The sequence below is a fragment of the Thamnophis sirtalis genome, unplaced genomic scaffold (assembly GCF_051295495.1).
Source record: "Thamnophis sirtalis isolate CommonGarterSnake01/CBP01778 unplaced genomic scaffold, rThaSir2_p1.2 scaffold_5, whole genome shotgun sequence".
Taxonomy (NCBI): Eukaryota; Metazoa; Chordata; class Lepidosauria; order Squamata; family Natricidae; genus Thamnophis; species Thamnophis sirtalis.
This window is the reverse complement of record NW_028261385.1, coordinates 110,235,126-110,258,182: the sequence shown is the minus strand read 5'-3', so window position 1 is coordinate 110,258,182 and position 23,057 is coordinate 110,235,126. Positions and strand designations below refer to the sequence as shown.

The following is a 23,057-nucleotide window of genomic DNA, read 5'->3' as shown; positions in this document are numbered from 1 at the left end:
TGATTTCTCCCCCTGATTTTTTCTTTTACAAAATCAGTCAGCTGTGGCTATACCTTTCTTTCTAGCAGGTTACATCAAAGAATACTCTGGTGTTTACATTCTGAAGATGCACTTACACTTATTTATACCGGTAGTTGCTTTTATATTTATTTTAATTTAGTAGAAACAAACCCCAATTTACAGTACAGTCAGAATTAACATTTTACGGTCCTGCTCGTGTAACTTCTTTGAAAAGAAATATGACATTTAGGAATCATTGCACGGATTTTCCTTCCATTAGTACAGATAAAAAATGAGTGCTGAGTTTGCCCAGAGCAATGCACTGATTTCCTTCTATTCAGGTCTCTTTGAAGAGATCATTTCTGGAAGAAATCTGTTAACAGTTTTGATGTCTCTGATATCTGCTATATTTTTGTTTGCACCTATGCATATATGCACAAAACACTTATAGAATTTATGTGAATTTATTACTATCCAAGAACCTGCTTTCCTGAATAAAAACCCAAAGTGCAACTTTAATTTTAGTTCCTGTAATAAAATTAGAAAATAATTTGTTTAATTATCTTTTCTCCCTTTCTTTTCTATTAACTGTATTATTTTCTGCACAAAGATATGGAGAGGTATGGTGCCATATAATGAGATTTGGCTATATTTCCCTTTCTTATGCAATGCCTTTTATCTTATGGAATCATATTGTTCAAAGTGATTTTAAAGATCTAATCTCATCTTTCTCTTCTTTGAAATAATTCCAATTTTGGGTTGTTCTTTCGTATCACAGATGCACAAACCTGTTCCCCTTCAGAACAATGGATGTTTCCCATTTTCTCTTGTCATTTTGACTTCCGACTCATAATTATTGCAATAGCTATACAATAAGTTTAGTAAAGAAAGACAAAATGTTTTCTCCTGAATTATTAAACAATGCAGTAGTCAAAAGTTGAGTGATCATTTAAACTGGTGGAGGATCAAGATAAGTAAATCAGCAGACTGCCATATCAAATTGGCATCCGTGAGCATAGGCATCCTGTAGGGAACACTGTAGCAACACAAAGGATAACTGCTGTCCAATTCACTATGGCACCTCAGCAGCATAAACCTAGATTTGAGATTTTTCCCATAATTATGAGAACTAGGAACCAGCTTTACAAACATTTTAAATTCCAAAGCTATCAGTGCTAACCAGTGCAGTGTTTATAAAATTATATGTATTATTTTCATATATATGAAAAACTGTATGAGCTTCAGTCAAAAAAATACAAATGTTTTATTTGTGGCACTTTGTAATTCTTGAAAAAGTCACATCATGTATGAATATTAGTGCAAACATATTTGAAGGAGGCATTAAATATTTAAAAAGTGCATTTAAAAGAAGTTTGTCTTTAAAGCATACAAATTGATGCAAAAGAATGAGGAACTGTTCAAAACTATTAAAAATAGGCAGAAAAAATATGGTAAAGATATGGCTTTTATAAAGTTATATGAAAACCAAGAAACATATTGACATGTTCAATTTTTAACATCAGAATTCTTCTGGGTCTTTCCCATGTACAATTTTGATTTGTTTGAATGATTTTGATTAGCTCTTTCAAAGATTTCCCCCCCAAAGTAGCCACCTTATTTATTTATTGTTGACAATAGCTCAGAAATAGAAATGACCGTCTGTGCAGTTAGAAGGCATTGTCTTGTTACGAGACTTATTCAGAGGAAGATTGAGCAGTTGCTGGTGTTCAGTCTCAGTTTTTAAGTCCCATTCCAGAACAACACAGCCAATAAAAACTTCATCTTCTTGGTTTTATTTTATTACTGACTGCACTCACTGTTGTTTTGTTTTGTTATGTTTTCAATTTCAATTTCAATTTCAATTTTAATGGATTTGTATGCCGCCCAATCCCAGAGGACTCTGGGCGGCTTACATAAAAGCAGTTTAAAAAGAAAATATTAAAAGATTTAAAATATAAGACAGAACAAATTAAAAAAGGACACATCATGCACTCAATCTTAATGGGGCTGAAAGTCAATCAAGATCAGCAGCCCCAGGCCTGCCGGAACAGCCAGGTCTTAACAGACTTTCGGAAGGCTGAGAGAGTGGGGAGAGTCTGGATCTCAGGGGGTAGATCGTTCCAGAGGGCCGGGGCAGCTACAGAGAAGGCCCTCCCCTGAGGAGCTGCCAGATGACATTGTGCAGTCGATGGCACCCGGAGAAGGCCCACCCTGTGCGATCTTATTGGTCGCTGGGAGGTATGTTGCAGGAGGCGGTCAAGGAGATATCCAGGTCCTAGGCCATGTAGGGCTTTAAAGGTAATAACCAGCACCTTGAAGTGTGTTCGGAGACCAATAGGGAGCCAGTGCAGCTCACGGAGGATAGGTGTAACATGGGTGTATCTAGGTACACCAAAAAACGCTCACGCGGCTGCATTCTGGACCGATTGTAGTCTCCAAACACTTTTCAAGGGCAGCCCCATGTAGAGCGCGTTACAGTAGTCGAGTCTTGAGGTGACGAGGGCATGAGTGACCATTTGGAGTGCCTCCCGGTCCAGATAGGGACTCAACTGGTGCAGCAGGCGAACCTGGGCAAAGGCTCCCATGGTCACAGCTGACAGATGGTGTTCTAGAGTCAGCTGCGGATCCAGGAGAACACCCAAGTTGTGGGCCCTCTCTGAGGGGTGTAAGATTTCACCCCCATCAGGCGCCTGGGGCGGAACCATTTAATCGGCTCCACCTCCCTTTAGTTCTTTGTTGCTAAATATTCAGCAATTTTAGGCTGATTCAATGGTTTTGAAGGAGCCACCAATTCTTGGTTTATTCTGTTTCACTTCTTTCCTTTGTCTGTTTTCTTACTGTCTCTTGTTTGCTTCCACAGGTTGGTTCCATAGTGGTACACAAAAGAGCTTGTGAAATAAATAAAGCAGTCCACAACTATTTAAAATGCCACAGTAAATTAGAACTTAATATGAATAAAAAATAAAAAACAAAAACCAATTACAATTCAAGAAACTTGATAAAATGAGGTAATGAATGATTTAGACTGAGGAGAGTCTGCAGAGGTACTTTCGTGTTGTCACTTTTCATCCTTGAAAAAGTTACACCTGACTCCTTTCAAGATTCAAGCCTAGAGGTTTCTGAAACAAAGAATAGCAAGTAGGAATTGTTTAAACTGGTTCTGATATAATTAAACTTAAATCATGAAGGCAAAATACATTGGCTATACTAATATACTTATCTCAGAGCTACAGGGAATGGGTTGAAAGAAATTGTTCCCACAAGATGAGGTTTCTACTGTTTTCAAAATTGAATTAAATTAAATTAAATTACAATTTTATTTTTAAGTCACCAAATTTTAATAATTTTTAAAAATTTAAAAGAAAAAAGGGGTCCAGTGACTAAACTTATACCAATTTATTACCAAAAAATTAAAAAAAACAATTCATAAAACATTTTTTAAAAAATCTGAACTTTTGTAATTGAACTTTTAAAATTAAAAAAATTATAAATCTTTAAGGCTTTAAAAAATTTTAAAGAAAGAAGAGAGCCAAAGTGAGCAATTGAGAATTCACAATTTTTCTATACCCTTTCACAATTACTAAGTGCTGAGAGGTACTAAAAGCCAACATGGATTTGTTAAAAACAGATCATTCCAGACAACCCTAATTGCATTCTTTCATAAAGTGACTAAATTAGTGGACCAGTGAAATGCTGTGGACATAGTATACTTGAACTTCAGTAAGGCATTTGACAAATTAGACCACAGCCTACTTCTTGGTAAAATAAAACAATGTGGGATAGATAGCATCACAACCAGATGGATTTGTGGCTGGGTGACCAACCACACTCAATGTGTAGTCCTCAATGAAACAGCATCTACATGAAGGGAAACATGCAGTGAAATTCTCCAAGGTTCTATTGTAGGGCCAGTACTCTTCAACATGATTTGGATGAGGGGATAAAAGAACTCATCAAATTTGCAGACAACATTAAGCTAGCAGGAACAGGCAATATCCCATACAATATGCTCAAGATCCAGAAAGATCTTGACAGATTTGAACACTGGGGCCTATCCAACAAAATGCAATTCAGTGGCAAGAAAAGTAAAGTTTTACATTTAGGCAAGAAAGACCAAATGCACAGGTATAGAATAGCTAGCACTTGGCTCAACAACAGCAACTATGACAGGGATCTAGGAATCATAGTGGACAACCACTTAAGTATGAATTAGCATTGTGCTGCAACTGTCAATAAAGCCAGTGCAGTCCTAAACAACTGAGGAATTGTACCATGATCACTTGAAGTGTTAGTACTACAATACATTGCTTTGGTGAGGCCATACTTGGAATAATGCATCCAGTTGTGATCACCACAGTACAAAAAAGATGTTGATACTCTAGAAAGAGTACAGAGAAGAGCGACAAAGACGATTAGGAGTCTGGAGGCCAAAATATATTATGAATGGTTGCAATAAGTGAGAATGTCTACTCTAATGAAAAGAAGGACTGGGGTAACGTAAAAACAGTTTTCCAATATTTGAGAAGCTGTCACAAAGAAGAGAGGAATAATCTTTTCTCCAAAGTACCTGAGGGCAAGACAAGAAGTAACAAATGGAAACTAATCAGGGAGAGATCCAACCTAGAATTTCTTGTTAGGGAGAACTACTAATCAGTGCAGTAGTTGTGGCCACTCCATCACTGGAGGTTTTTAAGAAGAGACTGGAATGATGTCTGGAATGATATAGATATAGAATGCTTGGATTAAATGACCTCCAATGTCCCTTCCAACTCTGTCATTCTGGATTCATTTTCTTTTCTATTGTGCTTTATTGGACAGTGACACAACATTCCTCACCTTCACTTTTTTCTTTTCCTCCCACACTCTCCAATTCAAATTTAGTAAGTGATTTTCTTTCTTCTTCTGGCAACTCAGAATTCTCTGTCAAATAGGAAAATTTCAGATATCTTATGATTAAAGAAATTAGGAATGATATAAATTGTTTAGAATTAGCCTAGCAAGGAGGAGTTAAAGCTCAAGTGAAAGACATTAACTTTTTTCTTTTTAAGCTTATTTAGGCATGTTTTTGTTAAAGATTTATACCTTGTATTGGTTCTGGGAAGTCGGGGGGGGGGAGGTGGGGGGAGTTGTGGGGGGAGGGTGGGGAGAGGGAAGTAAATATTTGTAAACGCTTGTTTTTTTAAAATTTTCAATTAAAAAACCCTTTTTTTCCTTACTTACCTCTTCAAAATCATAATGCATTTTATACACGGGTGCATTTCTTTTCTATTGTGCTTTATTGGACAGTGACACAACATTCCTCACCTTCACTTTTTTCTTTTCCTCCCACACTCTCCAATTCAAATTTAGTAAGTGGTTTTCTTTCTTCTTCTGGCAACTCAGAATTCTCTGTCAAATAGGAAAAGAAGAAGTAAAAAGGCAACCATTTGAAACTCTAATCATACTTATTAATCACCTGCCCTTTACATTGTCTTATTCCCTGAGGTGAGATCTGGCCCATAAAGGCCTGAAGACCTGGCTCTGCCAGATGTCTTAGAGATTGAAATGGGGAGCATCACACTGAGGGTGGTTGATGAATTAAGAGGCAATTCCATCTCCCTGCCCCCGTCTATCCTGCTCCCTCCCTCCCATTTTTTAACTATAATTTTATTTTCCAGTGTAATTTCCATTCTATTTAATTATTTTAATGTAAGCCGCCTGGAGTTGTTTTGAATGAGATGGGTGACAAATAAATTTAATAAACAAAAATACATTTATCTTTATGTAGCAGTTTATGCAACGGAACCAATGTCATTGTTCAGGAATACATAAACACAAAATAGAAAAGGCAAATTAGAAACAACAATCCTTTACATTATTTACTACTTACTTGGAAAATTATTCAAGTATAAAAGGCTCTTCGGGTTAACAGAGCCACATATTGTACCTGCAGAAAACCAGATACAGTAGAACCTCTGTTCACAACATAATTCGTTGCATAACTCTTGTTTGGTCATGACCTGAATCTAATTTTGGAAATTTAGCACTTACAAAAAATACACCACGGAAGGGGAAATTGGGCGCAAAAAAAATGGTAAATTTTTGGTCAGAATCCTATTTGGTCATGGTCAGAAGCGTTCGTGACCAGAGGTTCTACTATATAAGCTCTTATTTGTGAGGCTGAGCTTAAGCGTCATGTTGAATTGATGATACTTCTGGTGCTGAACTACATGTAGAAAATAAGAAAGGCAACTTTGACAGAAAAATGCAAAAACTATTGCCTAGTCAAAGAGGGCTGAAATAGCCCAGAAGCAAACTCAGGTACATACCGTATTTTTCAGAGTATAAGATGCACCTTCCCCCCCCCCTAAAAGAGTGTGGTAATGTTGGTGTATCTTATACACCGAATACAGCCATTTTTTGCCTTCCAAACCTCTGCCCCCACATCCCATTTTTGTGAAAAATGGGTCATTTTTCACAAAAACGGGGGCATTTTTGCCTTCCTCCACCCCCCCAGAAACACTCTGCAGGCTTCAGCAGGGATGGGGAAGGGGAAAATGCCCCCATTTTCAATACACTAACAAATGAAAGTAAAAAAGCAAACATTTCAAAAGAACCTCAAAAGCATATTTATGCAAGGAGAGGTTATTATGCAAATGCAACAACAGATACAATCTTATTACCTTCCTTACAATTTCCTCTTGCATTCTTTGCATCAGATTCTGACTCATTAGGGGTCCGTCTTTTTTTCCATTTTTTCCAATACTTCGCTAATAAAAAACAAAAGGATTCAAATTAGAATAAACCATTAAATAGTATTTATTAAAGAGAATTCTGATGATAAAATACAGTAAATGTTTACTCTTTAATTCAATTTTAATGTTGATGTCATGTGTTTCAAGAATCAGTATGTTTCAATTTTAATGTCTCACACTCATTCCAAGTTATAAACACAGGGTTGGGGCCAGCCTAATATTTTGGAGAATTATGTCTGCAAAAGCAGGTGCTGCTGCAGAAAAGGTTCTCCTGTGTTCTGTCAGATAACATTCCTTGGTGGATGGAAGCCATAACATGCCTCTCCTGCAAGACCTGATGGGTAGATGTAACTTCCAGCCCATGTACGGCTTTATAGGATATTGCACACACCTTAAATTGAACTTGAAAGCAAACTAGCAGTCAGTACTGCTCACAAAGCAGAGGTGTAATGTGTACTGATCAAGACCTGCACACAACAGTCCACATCACTATATTTTGCACTGGCTATAGCTTCTGGATGCTCTTAAAGGTCAGCCCCATATAACATGTATTTTGATAATCTATTCTGGAGGTGAACAGAGCATGAATGCTTTAGAATCTTTTTGATCTAGGAATGGGTGCAACTGACACTCATTTATGATACCCATAAAGGACAAATAGGCTGAAAAACAGCTTCTATCCCAGAGCAGTAACCATATTAAATTCTATAGTATAGTGCAATATTAGGTTTCAATTTCAATTATATAGAAAGTAAAGGATGTATGCATTTTTATTTTTATAGTTATAATGTACACTGAAAATGGCATTTAATTTTGTTGTACCATGTGCAATGACAATAAAATAAAGTAAACTAAACTAAGGTCAAGGAAACAATCAGTCCACTAATGGGAGAAGTTGGCAAGGAACTGGTGGGCAGCAAGGAGAAAGTTGAGCTGCTTAGTTCATTCATTGCATCTGTCTTCACACATACACAAAAATAGACCAAGCTACCAAAAATAGAACCATAAAAGACAGACTAGGAATACAACTTAAAATAGGCAAGTGAATGGTAAGAGAACACATGTCCACCCTAGATGAGTTCAAAGCATCAGGATCTGATGGATTATATTATATTGCAGAGTTCTGAAGGAGCTGGCAGACATAATCTTGGAATCATTAAACCATATCTTTCAAAGATAAAGCGCCGGGAAACTACCAGAGTACTGGAAAAGGGCTGATGTAGTTCCATCTTCAAAAAATGGAAAAAAATGAATCCAGGAAACTACAGACCAATCAGACTGACCTCAATACTTGAGAAGACACTGGAAAAGATAATCAAGCAAAAGATCTGTAAACACCTAGAAAAAAGTAAAGTTACAAGCTACAACTAGAAGCTAAGAGATCATTGTCAAACAAATCTTATTTCATTCTTTGACTAAATAATGAAATTAGTGGACCAGCAAAATGCTGTAGACATAGTATTGTTGGATTTCAGTAAGGCACTTAACAAAGTAGACTACAACCTACTTCTTGGTAAGCTAGAAAAATGTGGAATAGACTCGTAACTGGCTGACAAACAACACTCAACATGTAGTCCTTAAGGGGAATACATTTATACGGAGGGAAGTAAGCAGTGGAGTACCCCCAAAGTTCTGTCTTAGGCTCCAGATCCGTAATGATCTCAATAGACTTGAACACTGTGCCCTATCTAATAAAATGAATTCAATGAAGAGAAAAGTAAGGTTTTACACTTAGGCAAGAAAAACCAAATGTACAGGTATAGAATTGGTGAACCGGCAACTGCAAGAGGTATCTTGGAGTCCTAGTGCTAAAAGTCATGTCCAACTCTAGGGCATAGTGCTCATCTCCATTTCTTGGCAGAGAGAACCAGAATTGTCCAAAGATATTTCCATGCTCATGTGGCCAGCATGGGCACATGGAACACTGTTATCTTCCTGCTGAAGTGGCACCTATTAATCTACTTGCATTTGCATGCCTTTGAACTGCTAGGTGGGTGGGAGCTGGAGCAGGAATGGGTACTCCTTGCACAGCGCTTGGGGCGCTGTATCAGCTTAGCAATTGATAAGATCAATGTCGTTAACTACTGAGCCATGACAAACACTTAAATATGAGCCACCAGCATGCTACAGCCTCCAAAAAAGCCAATGCAATCCTGAACTACATTAACAGATGGATAGAATCAAGATCATGTGAAATGTTAATACTGGTTTATAATGCCTTGTTAAGACCACACTTAGAATATTGCATCTTGTTAAGACCACACTTAGAATACTGCATTCAGTTTTGGTCCCCACAAAATAAAAAAGATGTTGAAAGCCTGGAAAGAGTGCAGAAAAGAACAACAAAGATGATTAGGGGGCTGAAGCCTAAAACACATGAAGAACATTACAGGTATTGGGTTTGTCTAATCTAGTGAAAAGAAGGACCAGGGTGACATGATAGCAATGTTCCAATATTTGAGGAGCTGCCACAAAGAAGAGGGGGTCAACCTATTTTTCAAAGCACAGGACAAGAAGCAATGGTTGGAACTAATCAAGAAAAGAAACAACCAAGAACCAAGGAGAAATCTCCTGATGGGAGAACAATCAATTAGTGGAATGACTTGTTTCCAGAAGTTGTGGATGCTCCATCACTGGAGATTTTTAAGAAGAGACTGGACAGCCATTTGTCTGAAATAGTACAACGTCTTCTAATTGTACAGGCAATCGGATTAAAAGACCTATGAGGTCCCTCCCAACTCTGTTATTCTGACACACAACCTAAAGTTGTGTAAAAGGCCTCTTAGCTACAACTACCACCTGCTCATTGAACAGAAGGATCTCCCCAGTTGTGTACCGGGTCTGTTTGTGGCAGATCATACCAAAGTTCTCAAAACCTGATAACTCCCAAACACAACCACTCGGTCTTGCTAAGGTTGAACTGAAGTCTGTTGTTCCCCATCCAAAACCCCACAAGCCTCCGGCAGCATAATAGACATCAACTCCCCTCTGTGGGGGAGGACTGCACCAGAAAAACTCATGGTTACCAAGGAGTGGCCTGACCACAACAGGGGAACCACATAATGCTTCCCCAATTTAGAAACCCCTTGGATTTTGGTGCTTATGGTTTTTAAACACACACACACACACACACACACACACACACACACACACACACACACACACACACACACACATGGAGGTAAAATTCTTGTTGTAAACATTGGAAGAATTAATTAAATAAAAATATTTCCAAAAGAATATGGGAACTCAGAGGCTTGTTTCCAATACTAATTCCATTATTATACCACTCTTAAACATTTCAGGTTCTTTTTCATTGGCGCATGATGTACATGGAAAGATGAACTGCCTTGAATCAGAAAAAAAAATACTATGTGACACTGTCAATATTTTTTCTCTGCAGTGGTCTGTCACTCACCCAGTTTAAACATGTAGGTACTTGCAGAGAAGGAGAGGGGAACTTTAAACATCTTAGAATTACTTTCAAGTTGTTCATACAGTAGGTTTCCAAAGAAAGAACTAAAAGCAACAATTACACCAGGTAGACAGAAGGAAGGGTGATTTCTTTTAAGCTTGACAGAAGATGTTGCAATAAGGAGAGCTGGTCAGATGGGACATGTAGCAAAGGAAGCAGAAGCCAGACACACCATAGTCAAAGAGTAGAATCAGGAGGGAGCCTGAGGCAGCTGAAGTCAAAGAAGAATCTGCAGAAAAGAGCCAGCAGAGAGAAAAATGCAGGTCTGAACTCTAGGTAGTGGCAGAACTAAGTGGAGAGGGAAGTGAAACAGTGAAAGAGTTTTGTAGTATAAGCAAAGCAGCAGAAATTTAAATCATTTAGTTAAGTTCTAAGAATTAAGGCATACATTACATAATTTACACTTGGTTACTCTAGATAAATATGTTTACAAAATGTATGGAGACAGTCTTGTAAATATAGTACTTTGTCCTATGTTTACACAGTATTAAGCAGCTTTTCTTCTGCTTGCTAGCTGTCTGTATGTGTCTGGATCTGTGAACTCAGAACAAAATTCAGAATTCCATGTTTATTTCCAGAAAAAGAGTAGTAAAAGAAAAATTAACTGCAGAAAAATCACTTACGTATGTAGCAGGCAGGTAATATTAGAAGGAGAATTATTGTTAGTGCAATTAAATGTTTTCTACTTCTTGATTGATGATCAGGTTCTTTAAAAACAAATTTGAAAATATTATGTTGAAAGTCATCTAAAATCAGAAAACATCCTCATGTGCATGTGCCCAAAATGTTAAATTTAGCTTTTTTTGCTGATTTTTTCAAGTTTTCCAGACAACATACATAAGTATTAATTATATTACAACAGAATAAAACTTGTTCCAAAATATTAAATTAACAATTATTTAGGTATGAATACAATAATGTATACATATAAAAGGAGGGAAAATATCTTCAGGCTATATAATAATAGAAGAAACAGATATAACAATTGAAATGAGATAATTCAAACAAAGATGAGGAATCTGTTTCCTACAATCATAGAATTAGAAGGGACTATTTAGGTGCTGAGTCCTCCTCCTGTCTTCCAGGGAATCTAAATTGTTGTCAGGTAGTCCTTGACTTATGATCAGAATTGAATTGTAAACAACTTTTCGGTTGTTAAGCAAAACCATTGTTAAGTGAATTTTGCTCCATTTTACAATCTTTCTTGCCATAGTTCTGAAGGTTTAAGAAATATTTTTTTCTATTGAAGCTTAGATCCTTAATTCTACAGCATCCATGTGAAAGGGGGAGGCAAACAGGTCAAGATGGCAGCCTCAATTATTGGATGAAGCCCCTCCCCTTTTATAGTGCCCTTTCCGTTTAGATTCTTACATTCTTCATTTATTTCTTTTCTTTTAGCCTAAATAGCAGCTTGTTCTCGCTATTGTCGGAAATGAATATTTAGCGACTGAACATTTCCAAAATGTCAGTCATTTCATAAATCGGAAAAGAAACCATAGACAACAGATAAATCCTTGGCTTACAAACATTCCTTTAGTGACCATTCAGTTATAACAGCACTGAAAAAAGTGAGTCAAGACCAGTCCTCACATTGCAATATTTCCTTGGTCATATGCTGAAATTTTGGTTGCTTAGCAACCGGCATGTATTCATGCTGATTGCAGGGTCCCAGGGTCATGTAATCATCATTTGTGACCTTCCCTGCTAGCTTCCAACAAGCAAGGTCAATGGGAGAAGCCAGATTTACATAACAACCTCGTGATTAACTGAACAACCTCAGTGATTCGCTTAACAATTGTGGCAAAAAAAGTCGCAAAATTGGGTATAATTCACTTAACTTTCTTGTTTAACAATGGAAATTCCTAGCCCACTTGTTGTCATAAGTTGAGAACTATCTAACCTGACCTTTACAACAGTGCTGAAAACAATGACTTATGACTGGTCCTTGCACATACAACTGACATAGCATTCTGCCATCATGTTATTGTGATTTGGGTCCTTGGCAATCATCACATATTTACAACAGTTTCAGCATCCCGCAGTTATTTGTGACCTTCCCAGCTGGCTTCCAACAAGGAAAGGCAATGGGGGAAGCTAGCAGAGAAAAATCACAAACCATAGTCACATGATGTTTCGTTTAATAACTGCGGTGATTTGCTTAATGACTGCAGCAAAAAAGTCATAAAATTGGGTGCAGTCACATGACTTAATGACCATACTGTTGAACAATGAAGTTTCCAGTATTTATTACAGTTTTAAGGCAAAGACTATCCATAAATAATCCCAAAGCCTACCTTCTACTGGTTTAATACAGTCACTCCAATTGAAGGAGTTGCTGGCGTTTGAATTGAAAGCTGTAACATAACATGTAATTTTCTGAAAATGATTTGAGTTCCTCTGAAGCTGAACAACCGAATCCTTCACATAGACCATTTCTTCATTTCTGATATATTCCCAAAAGTATCTCAGAGGTAGATCCTGACTTGCTGATGTACAGTTCAATTGAATGATATCTTCGTTAACAATGCAGTTTATATCAGGCTGTACTGAAGATGCAAGAGAAGGACGAAGAGATAAATAAAAAATAAGTTTGAGTTACACATATAAGGTTTACATGACAATATTTCTATCGCTTCGTTTAAATTAGGTTTTTAGCCAAACACAAACACACACACATGTGCACTTCTTTGAACAGGGACTCATTTTTCTACTCAAAATAAAAATATGTCCTTTGCCTCTCTCCTTATCAAAGTGCTTTCAAACTCTAAATTATCGGATTGTGTGGACAAAGACTTTGATCATCAGGTAAATAAAATTGTTCATTGCATATGATTTTGTTTTTTAATGAACTATTAAGATGGCACCGAGACCTAAATGTTCACAGGTAGCTTATTTTAACTGCACGACTTTCTGGCGGGCATTAAAAAAAACAATCATTAGTGAAGGAAACAATTAAGACTTATATGTAAAAAATGTATTCAACAGTCTCCTGGCGTTTGATGTAATCACCAAAAGAAAATACATTTTATTCAAATGTGCGTCACAATTTTTTAGGCTTGATTATTTTTAATAACATTAATTTTATATCATCAAATTACAGAATGTAATATTGATGTTTGCTATTTATCAGACTATAGTGTAATTACCTTGAAATGAGTATTTCAGAAACCAGATAAAGTCAATACCTGGTAGAAATTGGTATTTCAAAGACAAAATGCATTTCATTTTAATTCTATTTTTAATTATAACTCTTTTATACGGTTTTATCTGTCCTGCCCTGGGTCATTTGGAGAATGAGATGGGCAGTGTCTAAATTTGATAAATACACAATTTTGGATATGTCCAACTGTTCTGTACAAGGCTGCTTCTGTTGCAACCCAAACCCATGAAAATGACCTGAAACTGCCAGCCAATCATTGTTTTCAGACCTAATGAATAGTTAGGAATGGAGATGAGAACAGTTTTTTCTCCAGTGATTTTCTGTCTTGTAGCTCTTGATGGAATCCACCAGAAGCTGTTTAGCACAGCAGACAGATGAAAGCAATGCTGGGAACAACAGGTTCATTTCCTAGCTGCGTGTTTCCTGGTCCTTGTGATTCCTGCCTTGCTTTGTACTGTGCCTTATGGACTCTGGACTCTTCTTGCCTCCTTATCTCTATTGCGGATTTAATTTGCCTGGTGTACTTATCTTCTTTGGGAAGTTTGGGAACAATGAGTCTTGTGGACCTATTGCTCATTGCTCTGTAGACTAGCATTGGTTTGCTTTTGGCTGGACAGTTCTGGGTTTTTGGTGAAGGGAATTGCTGGGCAATAAAACCACTAAACCACCGTCATGTGCATGTAAGTGAACAGATCAGTACACAAAGACTTGACCAAAGTGAATAATTTCTATTTTAATTATTTTGGGTTTTACAATTTCAAATATTCATTTCTATAGTTACATCAGTACAGAATATGGCATGTTACTTTACACTGTAATAATATAAGCATTCATGTAATGTTAATTTAAAATGAAAGTAGAACTTTTATGCCTCTTTAGTATATGATCTATCTATTGCTACTTACCTAGTATTTTCAGATCAAAACATATATTTTTGATTTTCTCATCAATGAAAAGTTCTGCTGTGTAATTTCCAGTATCTTCTTTTGAAAAGTTTTTGATGAGCAAATTGCCAGAGGAAGAATCAAGACTCAGTCTTTGTGTTTCATTTCCAAACTGAACATTGAACCCGTAGCTAGTCACTATATTTTCTCCTTTCTTCCACAAAATTCTTGTTAGCTTGCTATCACCTGCAACTGATGGTGACAAAACACTATCTTCTCCTTCAACACCAGCTGTGGATATACGATTACTGCAATCTACAATGAAAGAAATAGAAATATAGAAAATAAGCTGCCTGTGATCATCAGCTTTATCATGGCTATCACATTTTATGCTTTTAAGTTAAGCATATTGTAAAAAATGCAGAAAGGGAATAAGAAGTTGTGCATTGACATCCGCTTACATATAATAGACCAGCAGTCCAGAAATTGTAAAATGAAACATAAGAGGTACTAAGAAGGGTCAGGTCTGCATACAGAACTTCAGAAGAGCAGGATTGTTTCAATGGCTTTAAATTCTGAAGATGGGAAGGTACCAAAAAGACAATAGTTGCCTAATTTTGACAAGAGGTAAAAATGGGAGGAATATACAAAGGCCATCATGGATACATAGAGAACTCTGAAATGCTGAACATAAACAGGGACAAAAATAAGAAGTAGGAGAAGGAGCACATTGTCTCTTGCCAATTAAATATGAGGCAACTGTGTGTGGTGGAAGCCAAAAAAGCCAATGCAATGCTAAGTTGCTTTAACAGAGGGATACAATCAAGATCAAAGGGGGGGGGGGATGTCAGGAAAATGTGATGGTGAGAAGACAGAACTTCGTAAGTCCTGTTTTGAATCGGTTCCCTTATAGAAGGGAAACAGGACTTTAACTATGGGAAGAGAGAACTGCGGTGTCCTGAGTTCTCAGAACTGATAAAGTAAAACACAGCACTAAAAGCCCTTCTTGTGAATTGGATTTACTTCATTTCTTTATTCTTTGTGTAGAAAAATATTTGTCTATGAATTTTATTCTTTTAGGTAGATAATAATGCCATCTATGATCAGCTAATGAATACAAACAGAGCTTCAGCTACCCCAATTCTGTTATCAGCATTCAAAGGATGATTCTCAGGCCTAAGCCCAAAGATGAGAGTGAGATCCAATTAAATACAATTCTTTGTTTGATTACACCAGGGATGTCAAACTCGATTTCATTGAGAGCCAGATCAGCATTGTGGTTGTCCTCCAGGGGCATGGCTGGGGTGGTCACAGCCAACTGGGCATGGCCCGGGGGTGTGGCAGTTTGACATTGCTCACGTGGGTGGTGCCTGTGGTGGCTGGGCAGGGTTGGGGAGGGAATCCAGGAGTCTCCAGTAAGGGGGGGGGCGAGAGACTCATCCCAAGGGGTGAGGTGAGGCGAGGCAGAGGGCGGGACAGCTACAGGTGGTGTGCCTTCAGCTGCCACTCGGTTTCCGACTCCACTCCCACCAGGCTGGTGTGGTCTGGTCTGGTGGGGGAGGTTGCCTTCCACCTTGTCCAATGGTCCGCACCACAAATGGGGATTTATGATTCCTCAGGATCCCCCAGATCCTCCCCATCCCCGAGTGAGAAGCGCCCATCGGCCAGGCACTGAAGTGCTGCCACTGCCACCACCATCCCTGGTATAACACTCTGAGGTTGGATCTCTCTCTCTTTCTCTCTCTCTCCCTCCCTCCCTCTCTCTCTCTCTCTCACACACACACACACACACACACGTGCACACACACACACAAACATAGAGGACGAAGCAAAGCAGGGGTTGCAGAGCTGCCCCACCAGCACCAAGTTTCCTGAGAGCCCTTCAGCCAGGCCACCCATGTCAAACTCTCTCACACACACACACGGCAGCCACATCCCTTCACTAACATGCTTTCCAGCTCCATTTGCTGCTGTCATGTGCAAGGCAACAAAAATAGTCTGTGGGAACTGTTTTTTTTTTTACTGTAGTCCCAGAGACTACTTTTGTGGTCCTACATGCAGTGGAGAACTGGGCCTGTGTGCATACCACCACCTGTGCGCATGCATGTCTGTCAGAATGGGATGGGCTGTGCTGAAGCAATGTGGGCCAGTCCCTTACAGTTTCCAGGATGGCTGCGTGAGCCAGATCTGATCTCATCGTGGGCCGGATTCGTCCCACGGACCTTGAGTTTGACATCACTGGCTTACACCTAATAGACAGAATCTCACCAAACTAAAGCTATAACTGTCTAACCTAGTAGATACATAACCTGTTAGATTCTAGGGCCACGATGGCAAACCTATGGCATGTGTGCCACAGGTGGCATATGGAGCCTTCTCTGCGGGCACGCGAGCTGTCACCCCAGCTCAGCTCCTCCATGCATGAACACACGCCTCCCGCCGGCCAGCTAATTTTTGGGTCTATGCCATGCATGCGTGAGAAGGGCAGGGGAATGTGGGGCTGTAGCACACATGCTTTTGGCATGTGAGGACAAAAAGGTTAGCAATAAAAAAAAAAATCAAAATGTTTTGAAGTTTTGTTACCTGAGACATTGTCACACTGTTCTATAAATATACCAAACATGTTTGTACCAATAGAAGAGAACATTTGTAACTCAGATTTGAACTGTGGGGTCCTTGGTGCTTTCTGAGCTTGGTTGTTTTCTTGCAGGTGATTTATTACCCAAAGAGGCATCATCATCACTGTTAGATGATTCATTGATGATGTTACCTAGTTGGGAAATAAAATGTCGGCAACAAAAGAACCACGCTCAGAGAGCACCAAAGAGCCCCCCACAAACACGTTTGTCTACTTTGGCTTTTCACTCCCCTGTTCTCTCTCGGGAATTTCTCACTCCTTTAAGGGTTTTTTCACTTTGAGTCTCTCTCTGCTTCTTCTCTTGGAGTTTCACTTCCTCTTCTGGGACTTCTACTACACTTGGAAATTCCCAGTGTACTACTTCTGCTTTCCAAGAAGGTGTTCTATTTTCCCCCTTTGCTGACTTAGGAATCCTTATATGGTAAAAAAGTTCACTAGGGACAGGGCTAGCATCTGAAGATGATGGTCTACCCACACGTACACTTTCACTTTCCCATTTTCAAAACTTTACGGCTTGGACAAATTCTTGTAACAACTTTCTGCAAACCTTTCTCTTTCTGCTGACCCAGGAACATTATTCTTTTTTTTTAGTTTATTTTTTTGTTACATAAACAACACATACCCACAACAATGGAAAAAAAAACCAGAAGAAAAACCCATCATCACATATAGCATGTCATTTGGTTACAGGTGTTTTAACATTTATCATTTTTATACATTTATTATTTCATTTAATAGGTTTGGGTTGCTTTGTTTACCATCCCTTCCTAATGTTATAACACCACCTTATTTTCCCTTTCTTTTCTCCCTTCCTCCCTTCTCTACTTTCTTCCTTCCTGCTCTCCTTTCCCTTCCTTCTTCCTGTACCTTTCTCCTACTCCTACTCTTCCTTATCCCTTTCCTACCCTCTCTCCTCCTCTTCCTCTCCTTTCCATCCTTCTCTCCTTACCTCTTTCTTTTCACCCTCTCTCCCTTCTCTACTTCCTTCCTTCCTCCTCTCCTTCCCCTTCCTTCTTCCCTTGCCTATCCTTCGCTCCTACTCTTCCTTTTTCCCTTCCTACCCTCTTTCCTTCCTTTTCTCTCCCTTCCATCTTCTTTTCCTTTCCCTTTCCTTTCTCCCTCTCTCCCTTCTCTACATTCCTCCTTCCTCCTCTCTTTCCCCTTCCTTCTTCCCGTACCTTTCTCCTGTCCAGGAACATTATTCTGATTCATTCCTAACCTACTAATACTAGTGGGAGTACTAGGTTAGTATAGTACTAGCATATCCCATATAATCCGTTATTGAACTAAAAAGATATGCTGTGGGCATTTATTTTCTCTTCCTTAGAGAAACATTTTTCTTCATATTACAGCAATACTTGTACTACTAAACCAATTAAAAGCATCTTAAATAATGTCCAAACTTTCCAGTTTTAAATAACTGTCATAACAGGTTAGATAAATCAGAAAAACCACCCTGTAGTTACAACACATAAACTTTATTCTAGCAGTAGTTTGAAACCAAGACAGTAATTTGGAGCAGTTTGGGGAAGTCCCACCACTCAAACGCTCTAGCGTTTCTTGTAAATGTTGAATTCTGGGTGATGAAGAAAATGGAGAATGTGCTAGAAAAGCCTGAACTCAATTCATCTAAAACAACTGACACTTCTTAGGAAGTGTTCTGCTTAGTGAGTCAAATCCTTGCTTCTAAATTCTTCTAGTTGGGTTCTGCAAAGTGGTTAGAACTGATCACCAAAAGCCATTGGGATTATCCAAGAATCGTCAGATGGTTGGGGATCAAAAGGGTGTTGATGAATGATGGAAGGTCAACTGGGCTCAATTTTTTCCTTTTGAGATTTCTGTAGAATTCCATACCAGTCCCTAATCCTGAAGGCGAAATTTATCTATTTTCCATTAGTATTGTTTTCTTATTAACAATACTATTAGTTAAAGTAATATTAATTAAATGATTTTCATATAATCAGTGAAACTTCACAAAGGACGTGTTGATACCTCTCCTAGGAAATTAATTTTCAAGCAAGTAATCTAATTTAGTGTTTTAAAGCAGAAATTATTAGGTATTCTTAATTTACAATGTACCTTTAATAATAGATAACACATATAGAAGTCAACTTTTTTATTATGTCCTTTAAGTATAATAGTTATAATTAAATTCAGCCTTACATATGGATTATTATTTATAAAAAATAATAAAGGCAGGTTATAAATAAGTAAGCAATACATTAACAAAATTATAAAAACCACTTGACATACAACAGAAAGCAGAACTTTTTTTGTTATTTGATTATGTTACACATCAATTAAGTTACTTCGATTTAAATAAATCCAACTTTTGTGTACCAGCAACTGAACAAAGTTTCTATCATAAAACATTTTAAAATCATTTTTATTGCAGCTAAAATATAAAGTTCTTCTTAATGAAAGCAAATTTGGAAGGGATTTTCCTATTTTCCCTTCAGTAAAAATGCACTTTATAAGTATAAACTAGTCCAGACCATTTTATTTCAGTTGATTTTTAACCATAAAATGGCATTAAACATAAAATGGATGAGCTAGTGTGAGGGATTTTGTGTTTGCCACTATCCCAACCTACTTGACTGAGTGGCTATAGGATAAGATAGGATTATGGAGTGCTATGAATATTTCTGAGTGAAAGGCAGAATATAAATATGAAAATAATGTCAAATCATCCAAAGTAGTGTAGGAAGTTATCACCCAGCCTCTCTCCCAGAAAAATGAAATATCCTAGGAAATATTGAAAAGGCAGAATATTTCTCTGGATGTGAAAAGAAAGAAACATATTTTAAAAGACAGAATAGCTGCCTGCAGCTTCCTGCCCCCATCCTCATTTGTCAATGAGCCATTAAAGCCTGAGCTAGTCCACTTTACATAATAAAGAGTTTTCCCCTTCAGCTCCAGAGTGATGGGATTAAGGCATGATAATATTGGCCCTTTACCCAACTCCCCACATGGCATCTGAGAACTCAACCAAACCTGGATTCAAAACACAGCCTAGAGAGTTTCCCCTGCATGGCTCCTTGGGAGTCTGACAACCAATCAGAATACAAGCTCAAGATCAAATGCCAGAGAGTGCATAAAATCAGGGACTCAGCATCTCAGTCCTTCCTTCTCTTTTCTCCACCAACATTGAAGCATGTGATCACCTTTTCTGTTCAGGACTCAAGCCATGTGGTCCTGTCCATCAATAAACATCTTTCCAAGCAGCCTCCATGTCTCCAGTGTCTTTTTCCCCACTTGGAGCCGAACCCAGAAGGACATTTCTTCCAACAGTAGCACGCCCTAAACTTCAGTTGTTGGAGGTGGACAACAACTGGAGATATTATATTGTACACTGGTTTAGGCTTTCAGGGTTAGTAAATATGTATTGTTTCAAGGTTTAGTGACTTTGGTCTAGACTAGACACAGATTTTCTGATGTTTCTTTGCCAACTGTTGTTTAGATTAAGGTCACTAAACCCTGAAATCCTTTACCCAATGGTGGAAAGAGGGTTGTTGCTTTCTGGAGTTTACCAAATGCATTTGGTTGGACATGGTGTGATGCAGCATAGTTCCTGTTATCTAAATTGCCCAGAGAAAGTCCATTGTTCTTGTTCTACATCCTCCAGTCCCGAAGTTTACTGGGTAGCCTTCAATCAATAATTTATTTTTGCCACCACACTATAGCTGCGGCTGTTATTTCGTTAAGATTGGGAAGAGAAAGCAAGACCAGGGCAGCTAAGGATAAAGTGGATTTCTATCCGTCTCACAAACTAGCGTTTTAACCTGAAGGATGGAGTGAATCGAGCCAATGTGGATAGTTTAGGGCAGTGGTCCCCAACCTTTTTATCGCCGCGGACCAGTCAGCCTTTGATAATTTTACCGTGGCCCAGGAGCCTTTGCGCTGCAGCGATCATGTCCCCCGGCCGCTGCAGCGATCATGGCCCCCGGCCGCTGCGCGGCCCGGTGCCAGGTACTCCACGGCCCGGCACCGGTCCGCGGACCGGGGGTTGGGGACCACTGGTTTAGGGAACAAATGTGATGAAAAGTAAATAAACGATAACTGCATTAACGGTGAGCGCTATTAACACAATTCCTAAGCATTTTCAGCGGAAGTCTCGACAAATAAAAGACAAGCCACTTGCAACGAAGTCGCAACCCTGAACTCTCGCCGTTTCCTTCTTTTCCTCTCCCCTCCCTTACCATTAGGAGAAAATGGACGCTTGGTCTTTCGATATTTTTTAGGGCACAGACCAAAATTAAAAATTAAAACACTGAAATAAAATAAACCAGAGAGAACAAGTAATGTGTAGTTAGTATTGAGATAACAGAATAACAGTGGCTAAATCTGCCTTACTTTACAGACAGTAAAGCAGAATTTAGTTACATTCAAAGAAACTGTATCCTATTAATCAGACAGAAACTGCTCTTCAGAGAAGAGATCAGAATTTCCTGGAACAGAACATGAGGTGTGGTTTCAATGGCCTCTTGTATTCTTAGCTCATATGGGACCTTTTTATTTTGTTATCGGCCCTCCAGAATTGCTGTGGGGAGAGCGTTATAAGTGGTAGAGTTAGTGCCCTCCGGGTTTAGTCTTTGGGAACTTTTTAGTCCTCCAGAAACGGAAAGACTCAAAAAGTTTGCCTTGCCGCCAAGGGCAGCCCTAGAGCGGCAGAGAGCGACTTGGCGCCTGGGGTGTGTCATAAAATCCCTCCAACATGTTTGTATTATTTTTTCTTCAAAGTTTGCGCCCTATCCAACCTGGCATCCGAGGAGGCTGCCTAGGTCGCCTATATCAGTGTTTCTCAACCTTGGCAACTTGAAGATGTCTGGACTTCAACTCCTAGAATTCCCCAGCCAGCATTCGCTGGCTGGGGAATTCTGGGAGTTGAAGTCCGGACATCTTCAAGTTGCCAAGGTTGAGAAACACTGGCCTATATGGAGGGACTCCTATCAAATCACTTCTTCGGGAATGGAGAGGCTCGTTTGTAAGAAGGCCCCGCTGGAAACGACTCCTTTCCGGACAGCCAAGCCAAGGTCGGAGCCCGGAGGCGGAGAATAACGATGGGGGACGGGGCGAGAAAAGGGAGACTCTCCTTACCTTTCGCAACACAGAGCGCGGCTGCTGCCCCCAGGAGAACCCATAGGCGACGTTTCCAGATGGTCATATTCAAAATTGAAAACTGAATGTCGAAAGTGAAAATGGGCGAAGTGACGAAACAAGCTGGTCATATCTTCCTCTTTGCCCGATCGTCCAGGAAAGTTTTCATATTAATCCTTTATGCTTTATTCCGTGACGGCACCTCTTTCAACCTTGCCGGTCCTCCGTGCCAGAGTAGAGAGCGGAGAGCAGCGGAGAGCAGCCCCAGTCTGTTCGAAAAGCGATCTTGTCCGGTCTGTCAGCTCTTCTCAACCTGCCGGATGGCGTGACGTTTTCTAAATGCCACAGCAATGAGCCGCAAACCAGCCGTTGCTCCTCTCTTCTCCCCTTGCTTACTAGTCAATGTATAAGGGATGATTAATTTAACAACTTTGAGTGTATGCAAAGAAGACCTCAGTAGTAGCAATCCAACAAACCAGAGGAAGAAAGACTACCATTATAACACCTGTAGCTCCTGGTGCAATAATTCACAGAACCCACCAAGGGCTCGTGCAAGGGAAGAGCCCAGGGTTTTTAAAGCCCAGCAGGATCAAGATTATCCCAATTGCAGGACAGACTCAGTGGCAGAGAAGGCACGTTTCCTGGGTCCCACAAGATGGAAGTTTAATAGAAAGGACTCAGAACATACTGTTCCTATATGATCTTGTTGGGTGGGCAGAGACCATTGGAGACAGGGGCCTTCACATATCTTGGCCCTGTGCCATGGGGAGTGATAGCCGGTTCCACCACAAAACCGAGGTAGACTAAAGCGCGTGTGACTAAAACGCGGTGACAAAACCGCACCGTCAAAACCGTGCAACAACAGCGCGTCGACAACAGCGCGCCGACAGAAGCGCGCTGTAACATAACCCTAAAAATAACCCTAAACCTAACCCTAAACCTAACGCTAAACCTACCCTAAACCTAACCCTAAACCTAACCCTAAACCTAACCCTAAACCTTACCTTAAGTTAAATCGCGCTTCTGTCGGTGCGCTGTTGTCGGCGCGCTGCTGTCGGCGTGCTTTTGA

The 23,057-nt window shown here is 39.3% G+C and overlaps 1 protein-coding gene across 4 annotated transcripts; it reads right to left on the bottom strand.

The window, feature by feature from the left end:
* Positions 1–1,248: 1,248 nt before the first annotated feature.
* On the bottom strand, positions 1,249–22,295 carry LOC148045549 (uncharacterized). Of its 4 annotated transcripts, XM_087716535.1 has the most exons (8): positions 21,989–22,295; positions 14,275–14,568; positions 12,504–12,755; positions 10,833–10,916; positions 6,663–6,749; positions 5,305–5,388; positions 4,837–4,920; positions 1,249–3,119 (listed from the first exon to the last, which is right to left on the bottom strand). In XM_087716535.1, exons 1-8 carry the CDS (start codon positions 22,053–22,055, stop codon positions 3,097–3,099), a joined length of 975 nt encoding a protein of 324 aa, XP_087572661.1. In that variant the 5' UTR covers positions 22,056–22,295; the 3' UTR covers positions 1,249–3,096. The 4 variants fall into 4 exon arrangements, 3 of the variants coding, with proteins under 3 accessions (XP_087572661.1, XP_087572663.1, XP_087572662.1); XM_087716537.1 differs by lacking the exon at positions 4,837–4,920; XM_087716536.1 differs by lacking the exon at positions 5,305–5,388.
* Positions 22,296–23,057: the final 762 nt, after the last annotated feature.